Here is a 20313-nt window from a genome sequence, read left to right on the forward strand (position 1 = left end):
AATGCCTGAGAGACTGAAGTGTTATGTGTGAGAATGAAGTGTGGATGAATCATTCGAAGTAGAGGCAGACTTTAGAGCACTTTAATATGTTTATGTGCATGCTTTCCACTTTGAGTGCACCAAACTCTTTTTTTTTTTTTTTTAACCTATTGGTACTCTGTAGTATCGAGACATTTCGGTCAGTGACTTTTTGGTAATGAATTTCAATTCCCAGCCCTGGCCATCATCCCTATTAAAAAACAGAAGAAGAAAAAGGACCATTGCATGCAGGTTATGCAGCAGTATGGGCACAAAAAGTTAAGTATAGGACTCCTGTATCTACTGTGACTATAGAATAACTTGTATGTATAAAAAGAGATGAATAAAATCTTATGATAATCTGAATCTTATGATAATGTTTAAAGATGTCAATGTTAAAGTGTAAATGCACACAAACAATTTGGAATCAGTAATGTGTTATTATTATTTTTTTTTAAGGCAATTAATTACGCCACCAAGTTTGACTCCAACTTCCACCTTAATCTGTACCTATGTACCTATAAATGTACCTATAAATCCTATTTTAAGTGTTAACAGCTTTTCCCGTTTCTGCTTGTTAATCGCAACTGAAAATCTTCCCCCTTTTAATCGTAACTGAGTGAATTAGCGAGTGAGTGAGAAACAAGCCAGGTCGATGATGTGCTTTGCATTGAAAACAGACTTTCAGTCCCAAGATAGGATTTAGCTAGAGTTGCTCCAAGTTCCAGTTTCAAGAACTGAGGCTTACGTGTGAGAAGAAGACACCCTCTTTGGTATCCTCGTCGGCGATGGTGCAGTCACTCGGGGTCCATGCCTGAGCGAAGTTCAAAAAGTCCCATTTCTCCTTATCTCCCTCCTCTGCCTTCAGATAATCCTTCCTTCCGTTCAGAGTGCTGCCCGTCACCTTTTCCTAGTCAATACCACAAAATCACTCATTGTCTCAGTCACACTTCTACAAGCAAAGACTTCTGGGGTGAAAACTCTAATCCCTGACCAAGAACTTAATTCCCACAGTTATGTACAGATTACAACCACAGGGATAATAAACGTACTTAATACATATTAGTTAGAGAGTCTCAAAATAATTGATAGAACAAGAAAATTTTGCTTAAACAACACATTGTTACAAATGCAACACAAAAAAACTGGAGTTTTCTGGATCCACAGCATTGCCAAATAGCCAGCGTACTCGGAGGAGAAAAAGCAGCGACTCATTCTGATACATCAGCTCACAGACGCCTTGTGCTGATTAACATCACCCTAGGAGTGATGTTGGGAAAGAGCGCCATCTACCCACCCAGAGAAAGCAAGGCCAATTGTGCTCTCTCAGGGCTCCGGCAGCTGATGGCAAGCTGCATGACCGGGATTCAGACCGCAATCTCCTGTTCATAGTGGCAGCGCTTAGCCTACTGGACCACTCAGAGCCCCAGATTTGCATCTTTAAATCTGCATAAGTTTTCATTTATGTTTAATCATTTTTTTTATTCAAACACTTCCTGGTCTTTAGCTTTAAGTTTCATAGCTTCATTACCTTCCTGTTCAGCATCCCCCACATGACCATGTCGAACGTTCCCTTGGCGATGAGGTAGTGTACATGTACAGAGGCGGTCTGGCCGATGCGGTGGGCGCGGTCCTCTGCCTGCTTCACATGACCCGGATTCCAGTAGAGCTCAGCAAACACTACATGGGATGCAGCCGTCAGAGTCAGCCCCTGAGAACACACACACACACACACACACACACACACACACACACACACACACTATTCAAAAGAGCAGTTCAGCTCATTCTCAAAGGCTTTCAGAACAGCAGGATGTGAAATTTATCAACAGCACAGATTTAGGCCTTAAATCCCAGTGAACATAAATTCATAAATTGAATAGACACATTATGATAATTACATCTTCAACTTATCATACAATAAACAGAGCCAATTTTCATGACCATACGATCTTTTAAACATCAATGCAGACATGGACAATGACTTAACCAAAAACAGGCACTCAATGAAGCTTCATAACTGACTAGAACACCCTTACCCAGAAACAAAACGCTTAATAATGCTTCATATCTAACTAGGACATTCTTACCCAGAGAGAAAACGCTCACTGAAGCTTCATAGGCGGTGGCTGACTAGAATTAGAATTTTAATGACCATGTGATCTTTTAAACAAAAAATAGCTTTTCTTAGTTGATAAATGGAAACACATTTGTAGATTGCAAAGATTTGTGACTTTAGCAAACCTTTTTAGGTATTTCTGATTTTCCACAACTTAACTAGGCCTAGAAATTACTATTTTCAAATTCCATGATTTTTCCAGGTTTTTCATGACCATACCAACCCTGAATAAATATACATGACCATAATACATTTTGATAATCGTGATATTATCTATTGTGTTTATTTGTACTGTTTGTTTTTCCACATATATATCAGTGAACAGTGTTTTAGGCAAAACTGCCAGACCAAAGCTCCAATAACTGTGACTCCTTCTAAAATTATGATTAATATATATTTTTTTTACTTTAAAAGGTTATAATTGCTTTGTTATGTTTTGTTTGTTATTATTTTATCATTATATCAGTGGCATTTAATTGTCTTAAAAGGATATAATTTATTACAATAATTTCTGCAACAATATATAGTGAGAGGCCTACTCCTTTCTGACATCAGGATCGGTACAATATCGGTTACGATTTTCACAAAATGAGCTGGATTGGGCATCAGATATTTAGGGGATTAAATCAGATTCATAGGGATGAAATCAGTCTACTAAACCCGATGTGTGCCAGCACTTCATGCTTTCCTCTGCCGACAACTTGTATAGAGATGTGGATTTCATTTCCAGCAGGACTTGGCACACTGCCAAAAGAGTACCAATTGGCCTTATGATTATAATATTCAAATTTTCTGAGATACTGACTTTTGGGTTTTTATTGGATGTAAGCCATAATCATCAACATCAACAATATAAGAAATAAAAGTTTCAATTATATCACTCTGTGTAATACATCTATATAATATATGAGTTTCACATTTTGAAATTAATTACTGAAATAAATTAACTTTTCAATGATATTCAATTTTTTTTAAGATTCACCTGTATATGTAAAGACCTGGACAATCTCCATTATCCCATTTTAAAATTTGCATTTGATTAATCAAATAAATTTGATTATAATGTCCAAAAAGCAACAGATTTTATGTTTACTTGCATTCTGTGGCTTCCTTGATTTGGAATTTGAATGCTGCACAATTTTTCATTATTTTTGTGACCAATAACTTATAAAAAAATTAACTTTTAAACAGAACTTTATAAAACAACCCCTAAACCATATGTAAATGGGTTAGGGATTGTTTTACAAAGTTATGTTTGAAGTTATTTTAAAAGTTATGCATATGTAAATCCTAATAAATAAATTTAAAAAACATACACTTTATCCTGTAGTAGAGACTAAAGTTAAAAGTATAATTGTCCAATAAAATATGTAACTGTATTGAAACTGAAGAGAGATCAGATGGATAAGTTACCTCTCGAACTAGAGGTGTGTAAAAGAGATACAAAGACACTGTGTAGTGTCTCTCATAGTTCCAGAATGAAAAATAAAATCTGTAACTACGCAATTGAGAAAGAAATGATGAGAAAAGACACTAAAACTAAAGTTTCTACTAACTTTTTTGAAACAAGGCAGTTTGAGAAAAAAAAAGGTCTAAGTTCCATAACACCTTTCATTGACAAATTAACATGACAAGCGCTTCATAGAAAATAAAACCGTGCAAATGAAGTGGGAAAGAACTGTTAAAAGAAAGTGTGTGTGTGTGTGTGTGTGTGAGAGTGTGTGTGTACGCACGTACCTGTCCCGCTGCCTGTATGCTGAGAATAGCCACTCGAGTGTCTGGATCATTCTGAAAGCGATGGACCAGTTGGATCCTCTCTGCAGAAGGAACGCTGCCATCTATCCTGATATAACCAGCCTAGAAAAGAGAAAGAGGATGATGGGAAAGTTGAGCTTGTTTCCAATTTCAAACTTTCAGAAGATTCACTTTTATCATCTCGGTTTTATTTGATCGGTCTACACAGGGACAAATTGACAGGATGAAATAGGAAGCTCAAATACCAAATAACCTGTTAAACCACATAAGAAAGATGCACTGATAAAACATCACTAGATAGAATAGTGCATTTAGGAGAATACAAAAAAAACTGTTGCTGAAAACACACAAACAAAATCATATTGCTGGAGGCATGCACCAGCAATATAAATGATCTGGGAGACCCACACAAACCCCAAAGTCATCCTGGTAGTGCTAGCACCATTGGCAGACGGCTGCATGACACAGGACTAAATGCACACAGATTATTATGACAACTTTAGTGGTGTTGTGCAAGAGACAACAAACATCAACATGGGTGAACACACTGTAGTCAGTGCTAAGATAAACGTTTTTGTTTGTTACGGGTCACGTATCCAGGAGGCGTGACGTCATTGTGTGAGGTTCAATTTAGTATGGTGCCAGATCTCCTCTGGTCTTCACAACAGGAACACTGACAGCCCAGGTTATGTTAACTTTAGTTACCTTTAGTTAGCGTTAGTTAACAAGTGGCCCTATTTTTTCAGAACACACAATCTGGTGGTCCATTCCAGCAGGACAATGCATGTCCACATACTGCTGCCATGCAAAGAGCTTGCATTAAAGACACAGAGTTGCACAGCAAGACCTATTCCTGATTAATAATGTAAGATCCGAATGAATGTGCCATCAAAACTGTACCCTTACCGCAAAATCTTCAGGAATAGTTAAGCTGTATTTGATGTATTATTGAAGGACATCATTAGGAACCCCTACAAATTCATATCAAGATCTGTATTCATCTCACTGGCATGCCATTTAATACTAAGCATGCAATACATTTGATTTCCACACTAATTTTGCATGTGTATAACTCTTGCCCATATCACTCAAACTATTTAATAATTTATTGTTGCTGGTAACCTTTATCTTCTTTCTGAATAGAATTGCAATTAGACATATCCTTTTGGGTACAGCTCTGTAAAAAATAAGAGACCATTTAAAAATGATGAGTTTCTTTGATTTTACCAAATTGAAAACCTCTGGAATATAATCAAGAGGAAGATGGATGATCACAAGCCACCAAACCAAGTTGAACTATTTGAGGAGTTTTTGCACCAGGAGTAAAGGCGTAAAGTTATCCAAAAGCAGTGTGAAAGGCTGGTGGAGGAGAACGTGTGAAAATGCATGAAAACGGTGATTAAAAACCAGGGTTATTCCACCAAATATTGAATTCTGAACTCAATTCTGAACTGAAAAAGTAATTATTTCCAGAGCTGTAGAACTTCATTCACTATGAAATGAAGTTGACCAAACATAAAACATTAAAAATTGCATATTGTCAGCAATAAAATCAAATCAACGTAATTACAAGTAAATGTGCTTTTATTAGCATTTTTTATATAGCCCCTAGGTTCTGAATTAGGTTTGTATATATGTTTACTAGCAGGACTATCATGTACTGTCAAATAATGTCTGAATATAAATATATATATATATAACCACCAACCACACAAACACTATTCAAAAACTTTAAAACTTTCCCCAACTCCACTCGCTTTCACTTCATCCCCAACCTTTCCCTCTCCTCACAGAGTGTGAGGGGTGTGAGAGTGAGAGAGAGAGCGAGTCTGAGAAAGTGTGTATGTGTGTATTTGTGTGTGATCGCACCTCCTGGTGTGAATGCTCTTGTTCCCTTTAAGATTTCATAAGCACCAATTAACAAGAAAAAGTCCAAAAAAAGAAGCCCCTGTGGAGGGGGCGGAGAAATAAATGAAGTAAAATCACCCTGCTGGCCAGAGAACAGCGTGGCGCGAGAGGAAGACGCGAATGACAAAACACACGCTCATTAGAATAGCGAGACATCTGTTAAAAACACTTGTTGCGGCCTCCAGCCCTCTCGCTTTGGGCGAAGTGTTTGTTCGTCACGGGGCGAGGTGCGAATCGTATGAATCATAAACTGTATGAACTGTTCATTTGCGGCGTGGTGAATGACTCCGCGCCGAGCGAAACGTAGGCAGTAACAGTGTATATGAAACCTCCTACCGTACATTTACAGCGTCTGTTCAGCCAGCTCCAGCAATCCTACACACACAGTGGGTGCATTAGTATCAACTCGCTTTGGTTTGGCTTGGTTTGGTCCATCTGCTTCAATAAACATTACAGGATTCCCCTTATACACAAGCTCAAACTACGCACAGCATTGATCTTCATCACCAGACCGAAAGAGACGAAAATGATCATCCAGTGTTTGTCTTGGTACGGCATTTTGTGTCATTATACATCTGTGAAGAGTACATATATTGAGCAACAAAGATGCTAATCTTGATTGTTTTTTTCGCACTATAGGCACACTCCTATATATATATTTTTTTTTTCCCAAGAATGGTCAGTGTGCCTTATAATCCGGTGCACCTTATGTAAGAATTCTACCAGTTAGGATGTAAGGAGCAGTAAAGCCACACAAGAGTACACAGGAGTTTCAGTTTAGTTCTCCAGCAGTATTAGCATTAGTCGCTAATCATGCTAAGTGTTAGCTCTTTCACCGTTTAGAGGTGAGTATTATCTCTCATGGCCTGCTGCTAACCCCGGCTAGCACTGCTGGAGCAGCATAAGCATTACCCTCTAACCGCACCAAAGGTGCTTACACACTGAATGCAGTATGCCGCGTGGCATTCTGCTGTGCTGCCGCTCTGCTGGACGCTGGCCAGTTGTTGTTGCGTTGTACTGCTGACGCTGAGCGTCTCCTGCTTATAATAGGAGGAGTTTTCTAAAACTCATCACCTCTGCGAGAGTTTTGTGGTTTTGAGTGGCTACAGCCTCTGTAGATCTGTATCTATCTCCCATCTTTAGAATAAAGCTCTGATTCTGCTCTTCTTCCTGTTATCTCTATATGAGTGTAGGGAAGTGATGTACAGGGTGTTCATTGATCGTTAATATCAGTAATTTGCTCCTGTTTATTGTTGGTTGGACTACAGTTTCTCTATGGTCGCGTCATGCTTTTTCTGTCACGGTACCGCTTGCGGTGAGCGGTAGCATGGTAGAGGTGTGGTTATGGGCGGGGATACGTGGCGCGTTCCTCTCTGCTCCGCTCTAGAAACAACAGTACTGCGCCGCGCCTACCGTGTTCAGTGTGTAAGCACCTAAAGCGCTCTCTCTTTCGCCGCTTAGAGGTGAGTATATCAGACTGTAGCTGCTAACACCGGTTAGCATTGCTGGAGCAACATTAGCATTACCCGCTAACCGCACTAAGCACTTTTTCTTTTGCCATTCAGAGGTGAGTATATCAGACTGTAAGCCTGCATGTTTACTGTGTTAAAAGAAGCTATGTGGAACAAACCGCCAGCTGATATAACCCTGGCTTACAGGAACACTCAGGGTTCCTCAGTGTTGTGCTGTCTTTTGGCATTAGCCGCTAACTGCAGCTAGCGCTAGAGGAAATGTGATGATCTAAGCTTACTGTAAATAAACGGAAGCACTTATCTCACACAAAGAAACAGTTTTCAGGAGAGACAACATGAGTTGTAAAAAGCTCAATATAAATACAATTGATCCGATATGATATAATCTTTTCCAGAAATTATACGGACATTAGCTGCTCTCAAAGTCTACGCTGTTGTCAAGGTAGAAAAGATCCTTGATAGGACTGTTCAATGAAGACCCTTTGGTCACACATATAGAACAGTTCATAGAACAGTCAAGGTTTTGTAGTGGCTTTACCAGAAAGAACTCGCCTCTTGCAAGTGCCAGACTAAACTTGTAGTCTTTTCTATTACAGATTTGTCGTTTCTGCTGAAGGTTTAAAACTAAGTAAACAAAACCGTAAAAAAAAAGAAAAAGAAAAAAAAGACCTAAAACGAGTGCTGGATGTTGCAGTTTTGTTCACTTAACGTAGCTTAGCTTTAAATCTTTTAGTCTACACAAATTTCTCTCTTGAAACCTGTTTATTTGGGTGAGTAAAGCACTTCTGTTTATTTACAGTAAGCTTAGATCTCCAATATTTTAGCGTGGTTAGCAGGAATACTAGCTGCGGTTAGCAGCAGCCCTTAGTGTTAGTAAACGCCATCTGACAGAGCTACACTGAGGAACCCTGAGTGTTCCGGTAAGTCAGGCTGCTTTCAGCTAGCGGTTTGTCTCACGTAGCTTGTTTTAACACGGTAAACACACAGGCTACAGTCCGATATACTCACATCTGGAGAGTGAAAGAGCTAGCTCTGCAGTTAGCGGCTAATGCTAATACTGCTCCAGTCTTAGTGCTGGAGAAACTTCACTGAAACTCTTTTATAAATGCTGTACTTTAGCTGAGTGGCTTTGCTGCTCCTTACAACCTGACTGGTAAAATTCCTACATTATATGGATCAGATTATAAGGTGCACTGTAAATTTTTTTGGGGGAAAATTAAAGGACATTAAGTGTTCCTTATACTGTGAAAAATACAGTAATACAATATTTTTCAGTGTTCTGTCATATCAGCAAGAATCTTGCGATCACAAACATACCCTGAAATATTGTGATATTATTTCAGAACCATATTACCCACCTCTAATGTAGAGGTCACATGGTGTGTGAATGTGAAATGACTCTACAGGGTTCAGAGAGTAGGGCAGAGAGTTTGAGCCACAGCAACAATAGAGTAAAAAGTCAGAGCACAGTGTTAGAGCAGAGACCTGCAGTAGAATGAGCTTTCCTCAAAGACCCGGCTCTCTTTCTCATCTTCCTCTCATCTTTCCATCTCTACTCCAGTCCCCACACCCATGTACACACATACACACACACACAAACACACCCTCCACACACACACACACACACACACACCTCTCTTCCTTACTCCCATGCTGGGAACAGTTACAGGTTTCGGATGATACACCATATTATGAAACCGAGTGATCGTCTTACGGCTTCAATTTTTTATAATTACAATAACCATGTGCAATTACGGAGTCTTTCTTTCATTTTTGGTGTCATGGAGGAAGTAAATAGCTTCCCGCTGCAACCGCTCTGCAAAACAAGCCCCCTGCAGAACAGCTCCCTGCACACACTGAAATAAATGGAAACAAACATTACTGCAGTAAAAATGTTTTATGAGCTGCTTATTTTCAGGAGAGAAATTAAGATCTTTTGTATTAGAAATACACAGGGGGATTTTGAGCAAGTTCTAGATTTTGTATAGTCATTGCACTGATTTATTTTAGGGCGTTTTCACACCAGTACTATTTGGTTTGGTTAAAATGGACTTGAGTGAGGTTAGATTGAGCAGGTGTGAAAACAGTAATCACACTCTAGTGCAGATCAAAACAACAGCACCGAGACCAGCTAATGGAGGTAGTCAAGGTCTGGTGCCAAATGAACTCTGGAGCAGTTCACTTGTGACTTAATCCGGTCTTAGTCTGACCCAGCTATCAAATATTCTCCTTTTATTTGAGCTAATCTGCTGAAAAAACACAGTTGAATCTGATATATTAGCCAGATAACACTAATCACCACAGCTACGAACAAATGCTGCTTCTGCTCCATGCTGTTTACACATGCAGTATGTGCAGCGTTCACCGCTCACAGCTGCAACGCTCCGTTTAATACATCTGAGCTGCACAGCTCATTGAAAACACTGTGTTTGTAAGCACAGGAGCAATTTATTTGCGTTCTCTGTTGAAGCAGCTTTACGCTGCATAGATATTCGTGCTGGAACACAGAATATTTTTGCTATATTTGCGCCAGACGGATCTGACCAATCAGAGGAGATAATGTGCTAGCATGGTTTATTAGTGCGCATTTTGGTGTGTTTAGGTTTGTGTCTGTGTGAAACCAAACCAAACAGAGGGAGAAAACGCTCCAAATACTTCCAAGTAACAAACTCCTCAACTGATCTGGACCAAAGAAACCAACTACAGGTGTAAAAACGTTAAACCTTAAACACAGCCAAAGCAATGCACTTGACGCAACTTAAAGAAACAATAAACGCTCAAACACTATGGTTCCTCCTTTAATAATAAAAAATGCAGCATATTGAAACAAAACAAAGCAGTGAAATGGGCCAATAACAAATCCTAAAGACTGTTACAGAACAATCTTAAATCATTTATTGAAAATTTTAGGAGAATACAGCATTTTTGAAACTTGCAAACAGTTTTTTAAAAACATCTTCCTCCAGGATGCACATCACCTTCAGACTCCTCTAGTCATCTGAAAAATAGGTCATTCCTCAGCATGAAGCAACCCCTCAGAGACGTGCCTCTTTTAGGGATGCACCACCTAGGAAAATGCAGTTCGGACAAGCATTGCAGAGGAAAGCTCTATCCAGGGAAACAATACTTTAGGAATCAGCGTTAAAGGGTGGCCTTCCAAGGATGGTGCTTCCTTTAAGAGCCACATTCAGGAAATCCCGGCATTGTCCCGGACTGCACCACCGGAAAAGCATTTGGATTGGAAGTGATTCCTGGAAAGCATAATTTCGGGAAGGGACACTCTTTCCATTCGTGAAGCAACACTCTAGGACACATTATTCTGAGAAGTGGCAACCAAAAATTTTGCATCTTCAGGGAACTTTCATTCAGAAAAGTGCTGCCTTCAGGGAAGCGTCATACAGAGACGTGCCAACAGGGAAAGTGCTGTCAGACACGCAGTTCAAGAAAGTGCCATATAACGGTGCAAGTCCACTGGCACTTAAGCCCCGACACATCCTATTCGTTTTAATGGAGAGAGTCCTCGCATGACGTGATGCATGCTGGGTTGTGTTGCACTGCATTGAGCGCATCTCCGGCCTAAGGCAAAAAAGTTCAGCAGAGCTCAACTTTTTTCAAATGAATCCGGCCAATCAGAGAACAGCAGGCTGTGACTTCAAACAGATCCACAAGCCTCACACACACAGAACAGACGCCTTTTAACCACAGAGGAGAAGCTGGATTTAGATCCAGCGGAATGTGGATTAATAAAACTACAGATTAAAATAAAAAAATTACAATCTTAAACTTACGATTGCCTTCTTCTGTTGCTTTATTTGAATTCAAAAATGTCACAGACTCGCCCACACGTGGCGAGCCGAGAGATCCGCCACAGCGACATGCGTTGAAGAAAAGTGCCAGTGGACACGTACCCTAAGAAAGTGGCTTTTTAGGGAAGTGTCATCCAGGAAGGCACTTTGGACAAGTGTCACTAGGGAAAGAAGAATTTGGGAAAATGACACTTTACAACACACTGTTTAGGAAAATGCCATCCTGGAAAGTGTCCTTTCAGGGAAGGTTTATCAAGCAAGGTTTGGAGAAGTGCCGTTTTTTTCTCAGGAAAGCCCAGCAATGGAAAAAGTACCTCTCAAGGAAGTCCAGCAATGCAAAGTACCCCTTTGTAAAGCTCTGTTTAAGGATGCAAAACTGACAATTCGGAACAGTGCCCTTCAAGGAAGGACCGTGGACACTGGCTAAAAGCCAATCCTAGACAGTAGAAAAAAATTAAAAAGCCATATACCAGGTAACAAAAGCAGAACTTTTTGTCACTTGAAGAGCTCCTACTGCTGCAGCATTGAGATGATGCAATTTGAGTTTGATGTGAATTTTGATGTTATTGCAGCTCTTTCGACGTGTTTATTGTGTAGCACACATTACAATAACGATAGGAATAAAATTTTACAGTCTTTCAGCCCTAATATTTAATAAACTTGGACAATAGAAAGTGTGGCAGTAGTAATAATTATTTGATTTGATAAAAATAAAAAAAGTTTTACTCTGTCCCTTCCTCATCTCATGGTGATCATTCTTTCCTATTCTTTCTTTCTTACTTACTTTTCTCTGATGCAATCTCTGTCTTTCACTCTCAAACACATACATATATATAAATATATATAGAGACTTATTTCACCTGTTTTCCACTTTCTCCCTGTCTCCAACTCCCACACCACTGTCACTGTCCTCTCTCCCCTCTCCCCTCCATTCCTCCATTTCTCCTGCGCTCTCTCTCTCTCTCTCTCTCTCTCTCTCTCTCTCTCTCTCTATCTTTCTTTCACACAGTTACTTCTAATTATGCTCACTCACGGACACACTTCCCACACTTTTTATGCTCTTTCATGGCCTGGAGCGTGTTGGTGTGGGTTAGCTGGTCGCTGGACGGATGAGCAGGGCTCATGACAGACACACACATCTACATACACACACACATCTACACACACACACACACACACACACACACACACACACACACACACACACACACACACACACACACACACACACACACACACACACACACAGTATCCCTGGGCTGAGCTGTAGTACCTTGGCCTCAATGACAGCCTCAGTACACGCCTGCAGCATGCTGAGGTGATGAGCAAAGACCAGAAACTTCAGCTGCTCCGTCTCCAGCATCATCTTTATGTAGTCCTTCACCGCTCCTGCCTAGAGATACAGATGGAGAGAGAGAGAGAGAGAGAGAGAGAGAGATTAGTACTGCCTCATAAGGCCTCTTCCTGCATTAATCATTGTACCGCGCTGTAGTTATTACACTGGAATTTAGCATTACACTGCAGTGTCTTGTTTAAATGCCCTACATCCAGTTTTTCCCTGAATTTTAATACCATTTTTAACATAACCCGCCGACTTGTTCTCTGCCCCTCGCAGGACACTGAAGAGTCTACTGTGAACAGAAACGCTCTCAGCTAGGTTACCCTCAGTGTGATAATTAAGCAGCTAGCTGTTTTTAATATATGCATTTTATATATACTCTAAGTTCTGTGAATAATTGGAATAAATATTTGTGGAAAACCTTAAAAAAAAAATCTTAAAAAAAATACCTGTTCCCTATAAAAATATATGCAGGTCAAGCTTTATTAAACCAGTTGTCCAGGTTGGTCAGGTAAATCACAATTGTTGATCATCTAAATCATGAAACTCATCTAAAAATTGATTAATTTACTGGTAACCAGAATCTGATGATTTTCAGCTTGACTGACCGTGACCATGACCTGTGACCGGCCAAAAAAAAAACAAAAACTGATATTTGAGCCAAATTTTGTACTCGTGCCGCACAAAGGGGGAGGTTTGCGGTTTTAGAAGCCCATTTCTAGACTCAGCAGAGCAAGTATTTTATCCAGTCATGCAATACCAGACCAGTGCTTGAGTAATTTCTGTGATTAACTGGAATATTTGTGGAAGATATGAGGCGCTGAGTGGTCCAGCGGTCTAAAGTGCTGCCACTATGATCAAGGGATCGCTGTCCTTTGGTTCGAATCCTGGTCAAGCAGCTTGCCATCAGCTGCCGCAGCCTTGAGAGAGCGCAATTGGCCTGACTCTTTCTGGGTAGGTAGATGGCGCTCTTTTCCTTATATCAGATTTGAGTCGCTGCATTTTCCTCTGAGTGTGCTGTGATGCTACTCGTTAATGCTGCATCAGCAGCAGTTGGAAAAGAGAAGTGGCTGACTTCACATGTATCGGAGGAGGCATGTGCGAGTCTTCAACCTCCTTGTGTTGAGGCATCACTAGTGATTAGAGATATACAGATGACTAGCAGCTGAGTGAGGGGGACAATCGGCCTAGCTAAATTGTGAATTAAATAAATGTTAAAAATTACAAACATTGTATCTTATTTTTAATTAGCTCATAAAAGGGATGTGTCCGATACCAATCTTATAGCCTTTTAATAAATAAAAAAAAATAATAAAAACTGGCATTTGAGCAAAACTGCATACGGTGCATCTCCAGTTTTAATTTCACATTTCCTTAAAAGCATCAGGCATTGTTTTTTTTGCTCTGGAGGAGACTAAAAGCACATCCAAGCACACATTTCTCCATCCTCACATCATCATCCTCATCCTCAAGTCTTAAATTCAAGCTTTAAACTGTCAGAGCGTTGCAGGACTTGATTATCCGCTGATCCTGACTGATCGGCAACGGTGTGAACGGCCTGTATATCATTAACAGTCGTCGTTAGCGAGCTGCGAGAGAGGAGGATGCCTCTTCCTCCCCTCACTTTCAAAGCGCCGTTCCACTTCTGTTATTACAGCCTAGTTTTGCCATTTTCACATCTTTTAATTGGTATCCAAAACTGCTCCCTGTGAAGCGGCATTAACTCTTTTTCAGTGCGCCGAGCGCATGTGTGTGTGTGTGTGTGTGTATGTGTGAGAGAGAGAGGCTCAGCCTCAAGATAATTGGGAGCAGATGCTGTTGGGGTAAAAATACCGATGCTTGGCTCACTCCAAGCTGGCCAGGAACTTACACTTCAGGAAAAAAAAAGGAAAAAAAAGTGACACGCTTTCTGACACAGTCTTGATACTGCACCCCCTCACCAGTGCATTTCATTCCTCCAGCATCCTGCCATGTGTTCCAGCAGTGTGTGTGTGTGTGTGTCTGTGAGTGTGTGTGTGTGTGTGTGTCTCAGAGAAGCAAGTGGGCCGGATATGAAAGGAGACACACTCTGGGCAGAGAGCAAATGAAAGAGTGGGAATAAATCAATAAAAGCGATTAAATGTGATGAACAAGACATCATGAGACCAACAGGGACAATGGCATAGAGCGCCATCACACACACACACGAACACACACAGGGAAAAGTAAGACCAATACTCTACACACCAGGCTTTAAAAGTAATGACCTAATTCCAGTGTCGTGTGTGTGTGCATGTGTGTGTTAATATGAGTATTATGTATTATTTAAGGCTCTTCTGAGGCTGTTAAAAAAGCACTAAGGGACATCTTGTTTTGAGATGTGGAGATTCATCTCTTTAACTTGGGTCACTGTCTCTCTCTGTTTCTTTCTCTCTCTTCCCTCGCTCCTGGAGAACGTATCCCTTCCTCTATAGGCATGTCTAACTCAGTGGCTTCTTCTTCACACGGTCTGAAGCAGAGTAAAGTCTCCTGACGTGATATGGAGCAAAAATATCAGATAACCTTGAGGAAGAAATTACCTCCTAGGACAGTGGTTCCCAACCTTTTTCTTCAGGGACCCATATTTTTACCATTGTAAGCTTTGGTGACCCAACATAACGAGGTAACTCGCTTTTGTCTACTTCTAGTTTGCTGAACAATTCCTTTATATAAATAAATAATCTTGAAAAGTGGAGGGTAAGGAGGGGTTTAGACGAGCTGAAAAGGTCGCTGTTATGGCCGCCTCCGTTACTGGTCCAGCCTCCTGTGGCTCGTTCCCATGGCAATGCCATCACCTCTCAGAAGGAGAACAGAAGGGCTGGTTGCCATGGTGGTCATCAGGGGTCGACGGCATGCTGTCTGCTGTCCTTCTTGCTAATGTAGGAAAATGTTCAGTGTGTGTGTGTGTGTGTGTGTACATGTGCCTGTAAGTGAATTTATGCACTTAAATATGGCTGCAACTGACGAATTATACACACACAGATCAGCCAGAATATTGACACCACTGATAAGTTAAGTATAAAACACTAAAAAGCTTTATCTATAGTGGAATCTGTCAAGGTAAAAATAAGTTAGGCAGCAAGCGAACAGTCAAGAGCTTTTTTAATTAATGGATAAACTAGGAACAAACTGACATTACATACTTTTGCAATGCATACATAATAAGACCACCAATAATAAAGGCCTAAAAACACTGATCAGTCCATCCCTAAATCTTTAAATCCAGCACTGCTGCTGCACCATGCACGTCAGCAAACCTTAGAAAAACAACATATTGTGTAGCATATTGGCCTCTGTAATGCTGACATCATAGAAGGCTGTCATATGCAAATGAGCCCACTAGCCATTTCTTTATACTGTGGGCTGTGACCATGCTGACCGTTTGCAGTTTTAGATGAGAGAGAGAGAGTGTGTGTGTGTGTGTGTGTGTGTGTGTTGGTTTATGGATCTAGACATTCAGGAAATCCATGAAAAATTGGATTTCATTTAAGAGCTTTCTCTTATAAATCCCCCCAACTGTATTGAGAGTTTATAAAATTTACTAAAACGAACACTGAAAATACAGTTAGAATACCCATTGTTTTTGTTTTTGTTAATTTATTCATAAGTGCTGGTTCCACTGCACTAGTTTTACAGCGGTCGGTGTTGTGCCGAATCTGCTCGCGAAGCAGAAGCGAGTCAGATTCTGCGGGGAGCCGTATTCAGCACAACAGTGGCAGCATGCGGTGCCTTGCGTTCCATGGCGTCTTATTTATAATGCTTGCGCTAGCCGCAAAAAAAAAAAAAAAACGACAGAAAACCCTGAGGAAGCTGCAGAATGTAATTAGAATATGAGCAGTACTGTTAATGTGCGCACCGAAATACCGCGGTCCATCCGGGTGTATCGAACCGGACAGGCCGAACCGAACAGTTCGATTAAATAGAGATCTTGAAAAGAGAAAGAGAACCGTTGCATCCCTAGTATACATACATGTATACACATTAAAGCACAGTACCTTGGCTACTGCGGTCTGCTTGTACATCTGGGTGATGAGACCCATCACCTCCGAGAACGGGTTCTCACTACTCGACTCGCCTGAGTCCAGAGAACGCATCAGCCTCTCCCACTTCTCATACAGCATACTGGCTTCCTGAGAGAGAGAGAGAGAGAGAGAGAGAGAGAGAGAGAGAGAGAGAGAGAGAGAGAGAGAGAGAGAGAGAGAAAGAGATGAGTGATGGTCCCCTATTGTTCCGCACTTTTCATTGTAAGGGCAGAACAATTAATGATACAGCTAAATCTGTCCTACTTTACACCATCAGAAAAAATGGATGGGGGAACAGAGAGGAAAAAAAGGAGAGAAAGAGAGAGGAATAAATAAATAAAAAGAAACAGAAGGAAAGAAAATAGAAAAGAGAAAGGGAAAAGATAGATATGGAAAGAGGAGGTTTAATAGAGGGGTGAGAAAGGGGGGAAAAAGAAAGATAAAGAAAGAATGAGGGGGTGTAAGAGAGAGAGAAAGAGAAAGAGAGAAAGGGGGTGGAAGGGTAGAGATCCCTGATGTTGCTGAACATCAGCTCCCTCTCTGTGGGTCATGTGACCTGCCCAATTATAGCGCCACACTGACAGCAGCAAGGGAATATGGAAACACACACGGCACCAGTGCAATAAATCACACACACACACACACACACACACACACACACACACACACACACACACACACACACACACACACAATATGTCTAATGCATTACAGTAGCGAAACACTGCTGTGTCTACACCTGAACCAAACCCCAACCTGAACCTCAGAAACCAACAGTCAAACCTTTAACTTTTCTATAAGAGCTGAAGGTTAAAAATGGAATTGTGACTCATGGCCACCAGAAAAGCATCGTCACAGCAATTTCCATCCCTTTACACAGTTAAAGGAAGGATGGATTCATTAAAAATAATAGTTTTTGTTCTTTAAACCAAATGTTGAGACACTGGGCCCTATTTTAGCGATCTATAAGCCAGCAGTATGTCTTTGCTATCGTAATGGCGGGAAAAGTACACCTTGCGTGGCTCAAAACGCGCAAACGGCAAACGACTCGGTTCTGATACATCAGCTCACAGACGCCACGTGCAGATCGACATCACCCTTTCGAAGTGAAGTGCGGATTGAGGGCCATCTACCTACCCAGACAGAGCAAGGTAAACAGGTGATAGTTAAAATAATGATGTTAAAAATGACTTGGTACAAAAGCAGTCCCAAAAGCATTTTGCTTACTGTATTGCAATATATAGAATCACAACCTCTGTATTGTAATACTTATCGTATCGCCAGGTTCTTAACAATGCACAGCACTAATACTGATTAATTTACCTCTGGTTATTTGTAGTTAAATTTTTTTGGTAGTTCATTTTTTTTTGTAGCTTTATTTTTTACTAATAAAATAAAAAGTTTTAGACAATTTCTGGGAATACCTGTAACTTTACACAGTACTGTACACACACTCAAGCACTGAAGTATTTGAGGAAATATACTATTAGGACTGTGCGCAGTCAGATTTTCCTATAGTGACATCTGCCACTCAAACACACATACACACACATACACACACAAAAAAAACACACAAAATACACACAGAAACACACAAAAACACAACAAACAGAAACACACATTTATACATACAAAGAAACACAAACACAAAATACACAACAAACAAACAGAAACACATACATACATACACAAAAACAAACAGAAACACATACAGAAACACACACACACACCGAGAAACACACAAAATACACAAAATCACAAAGAAACATACGCACACACACACACACACACACACATGAATACACCTCATTTTAGGTTGACAAGATGTGGTTGGCATAAACGAGGTTACAGCTAGCTGAAGCAGTATAGTATGTGTGGCTCTGCGTTTGTGCGTTTGTGTGTGCGTGCGTGCGTGTGTGTGTGTGTGTGAAAATGAGTATGTTCTGTGCGTGCATTACATGTCACCTTGGATGTATATATCTATGTATGTATATACATGCATTTGTGCTTTTGCGTCAGTGCATATATAAGTGGAACACGGAAGTGTGTGTGCACAGCGGGTGATTTATGAGGATGAGCAGCAGGTGAGGCTCACTTTGTATTACTGGTATCTGGCACACACACACACACACACACACACACTTTCTTTCTCACAGATGGGTGTAGAGATGCCCGAGTTGGGGAGGGGGATTGTTGAAGCAAGCAAAAGGGGGTGTGAGAGAGAATGAGACATTAAAAAGAAAAGAAAAGAGAGAGAGAGAGAGAGAGAGAGAACCAGTTTGAGCGTAAAGCAAAGCCAGATAACACCTACAGAACTTTAACATTAGATTTAACAACTTGAACTAGGACTGTTTTCCTAAAATGAAGAATAAGATTAAAACAATTTTCAGCCATGCTGTCACACTGAGGTGTTTAAAAACTCCAGCAGCACTGCTGTGTCTGATTCATTCACATGTACAATACAGCACAATACACACTACTAACACGAACACCACCATGCCAGTGTTCATATCAGTGTGCTCACATTATAGCTGCTTTGTGATGATCTATCCTGTGGGATCCTGAGCACTGAGGAACAGAACAGGGTAAAAGGAGGAGAATAATAAAAGATGACTACAGTGTGTAATTATAGAACAGAATAGTTAGTTTAGAAACAGTGTGGAAGGAAGGTGGTGTTAATTTTATGGCATGGTCTATACTCTTTAAATTATTTAATATAATTAAATGTTTTGTCATATCAACTAGAATACTGTTATTGCAAAAAACACAATACCTAATATACGTGCACACTCACTCGCACATTTGCACACACTCACTCACTCACACACGCCCGCTCGCTCGCACACACACTCCCGCACACCCACTCACGCACAGGCTGGCACACACATGCTCACACTCGCACACACGCTTGCACACTCACTCGCTCGCACTAACTCGCACATGCGCTCGCACACACGCTTCCACACAGTTGCACACTTACTTTCTTGCACACTCACTCACGTACAAACACACGCGCACACTTACTCGGACACTTATTTGCTTGCACACGCTCTTGCTCGCACACACATGCTCACAATTGCACACTCGCTCACTTGCTCACACACTCGCTCACTTGCTCGAACACCCATGCTCGCACTCACCCTTGCACTCACACCAGTCTGCGCACGCACTCACTCGTACATGCTTGAACACACAAACGTACTCACTCTCGCACTTACACCGGCTTGAGCACACACTCGCACACTTATTCACTTGCACACAAACATGCTCACACTCACTCTCGCGCACATGCATGCACTCACTCTCGCACACACGCATACAATCACTCTCGCACTCACACCGGCTTGAGCACAGACTCGCACACTTATTCACTTGCACACAAACATGCTCACACTTACTCTCGCACACATGCATGCACTCACTCTCGCGCACATGCATGCACTCACTCTCGCACACACACATACAATCACTCACGCACTCACACCGGCTTGCGTACACACTCGCACACACTCACTTGCACACACATGCTCACACTTACTCTCGCACACACGCATGCACTCACTCTCGCACGCACTCTGACTTGTGCACATTCACACACACTTGCACACACATTTACACACTTATTTACTTGCGCACACACAAGCTCACACTTACTCTTGCACACACGCATGCACTTACTCTTGCACACACGCATGCACTTACTCTTGCACACACGCATGCACTCACTCTCACACTGGCTTGCGTACACACTCACAGTCTTGCACACTTATTCGCTTGCACACACACATGCTCACACTCACTCTCGTAAAACACGTATGCACTTACTCTCGCACACCCATGACCTCAATCAACTCAA

General features: G+C 41.1%; 1 protein-coding gene across 1 annotated transcript in view; it reads right to left on the reverse strand.

The window, feature by feature from the left end:
- The window catches only part of zranb3 (zinc finger, RAN-binding domain containing 3), a 111075-nt gene that overhangs the window by 53992 nt on the left and 36770 nt on the right, over positions 1-20313 (reverse strand). The window contains exons 7-11 of the mRNA XM_049471415.1: positions 16431-16565; positions 12352-12471; positions 3875-3994; positions 1550-1729; positions 767-928 (exon numbers count right to left, since the gene is read on the reverse strand). Coding sequence (XP_049327372.1) covers positions 767-928; positions 1550-1729; positions 3875-3994; positions 12352-12471; positions 16431-16565 — 717 coding nt within the window. The remainder of the gene's footprint in view (positions 1-766; positions 929-1549; positions 1730-3874; positions 3995-12351; positions 12472-16430; positions 16566-20313) is intronic.

The sequence above is a fragment of the Astyanax mexicanus genome, chromosome 23, assembly GCF_023375975.1.
Source record: "Astyanax mexicanus isolate ESR-SI-001 chromosome 23, AstMex3_surface, whole genome shotgun sequence".
In the NCBI taxonomy this organism is placed as follows: Eukaryota; Metazoa; Chordata; class Actinopteri; order Characiformes; family Acestrorhamphidae; genus Astyanax; species Astyanax mexicanus.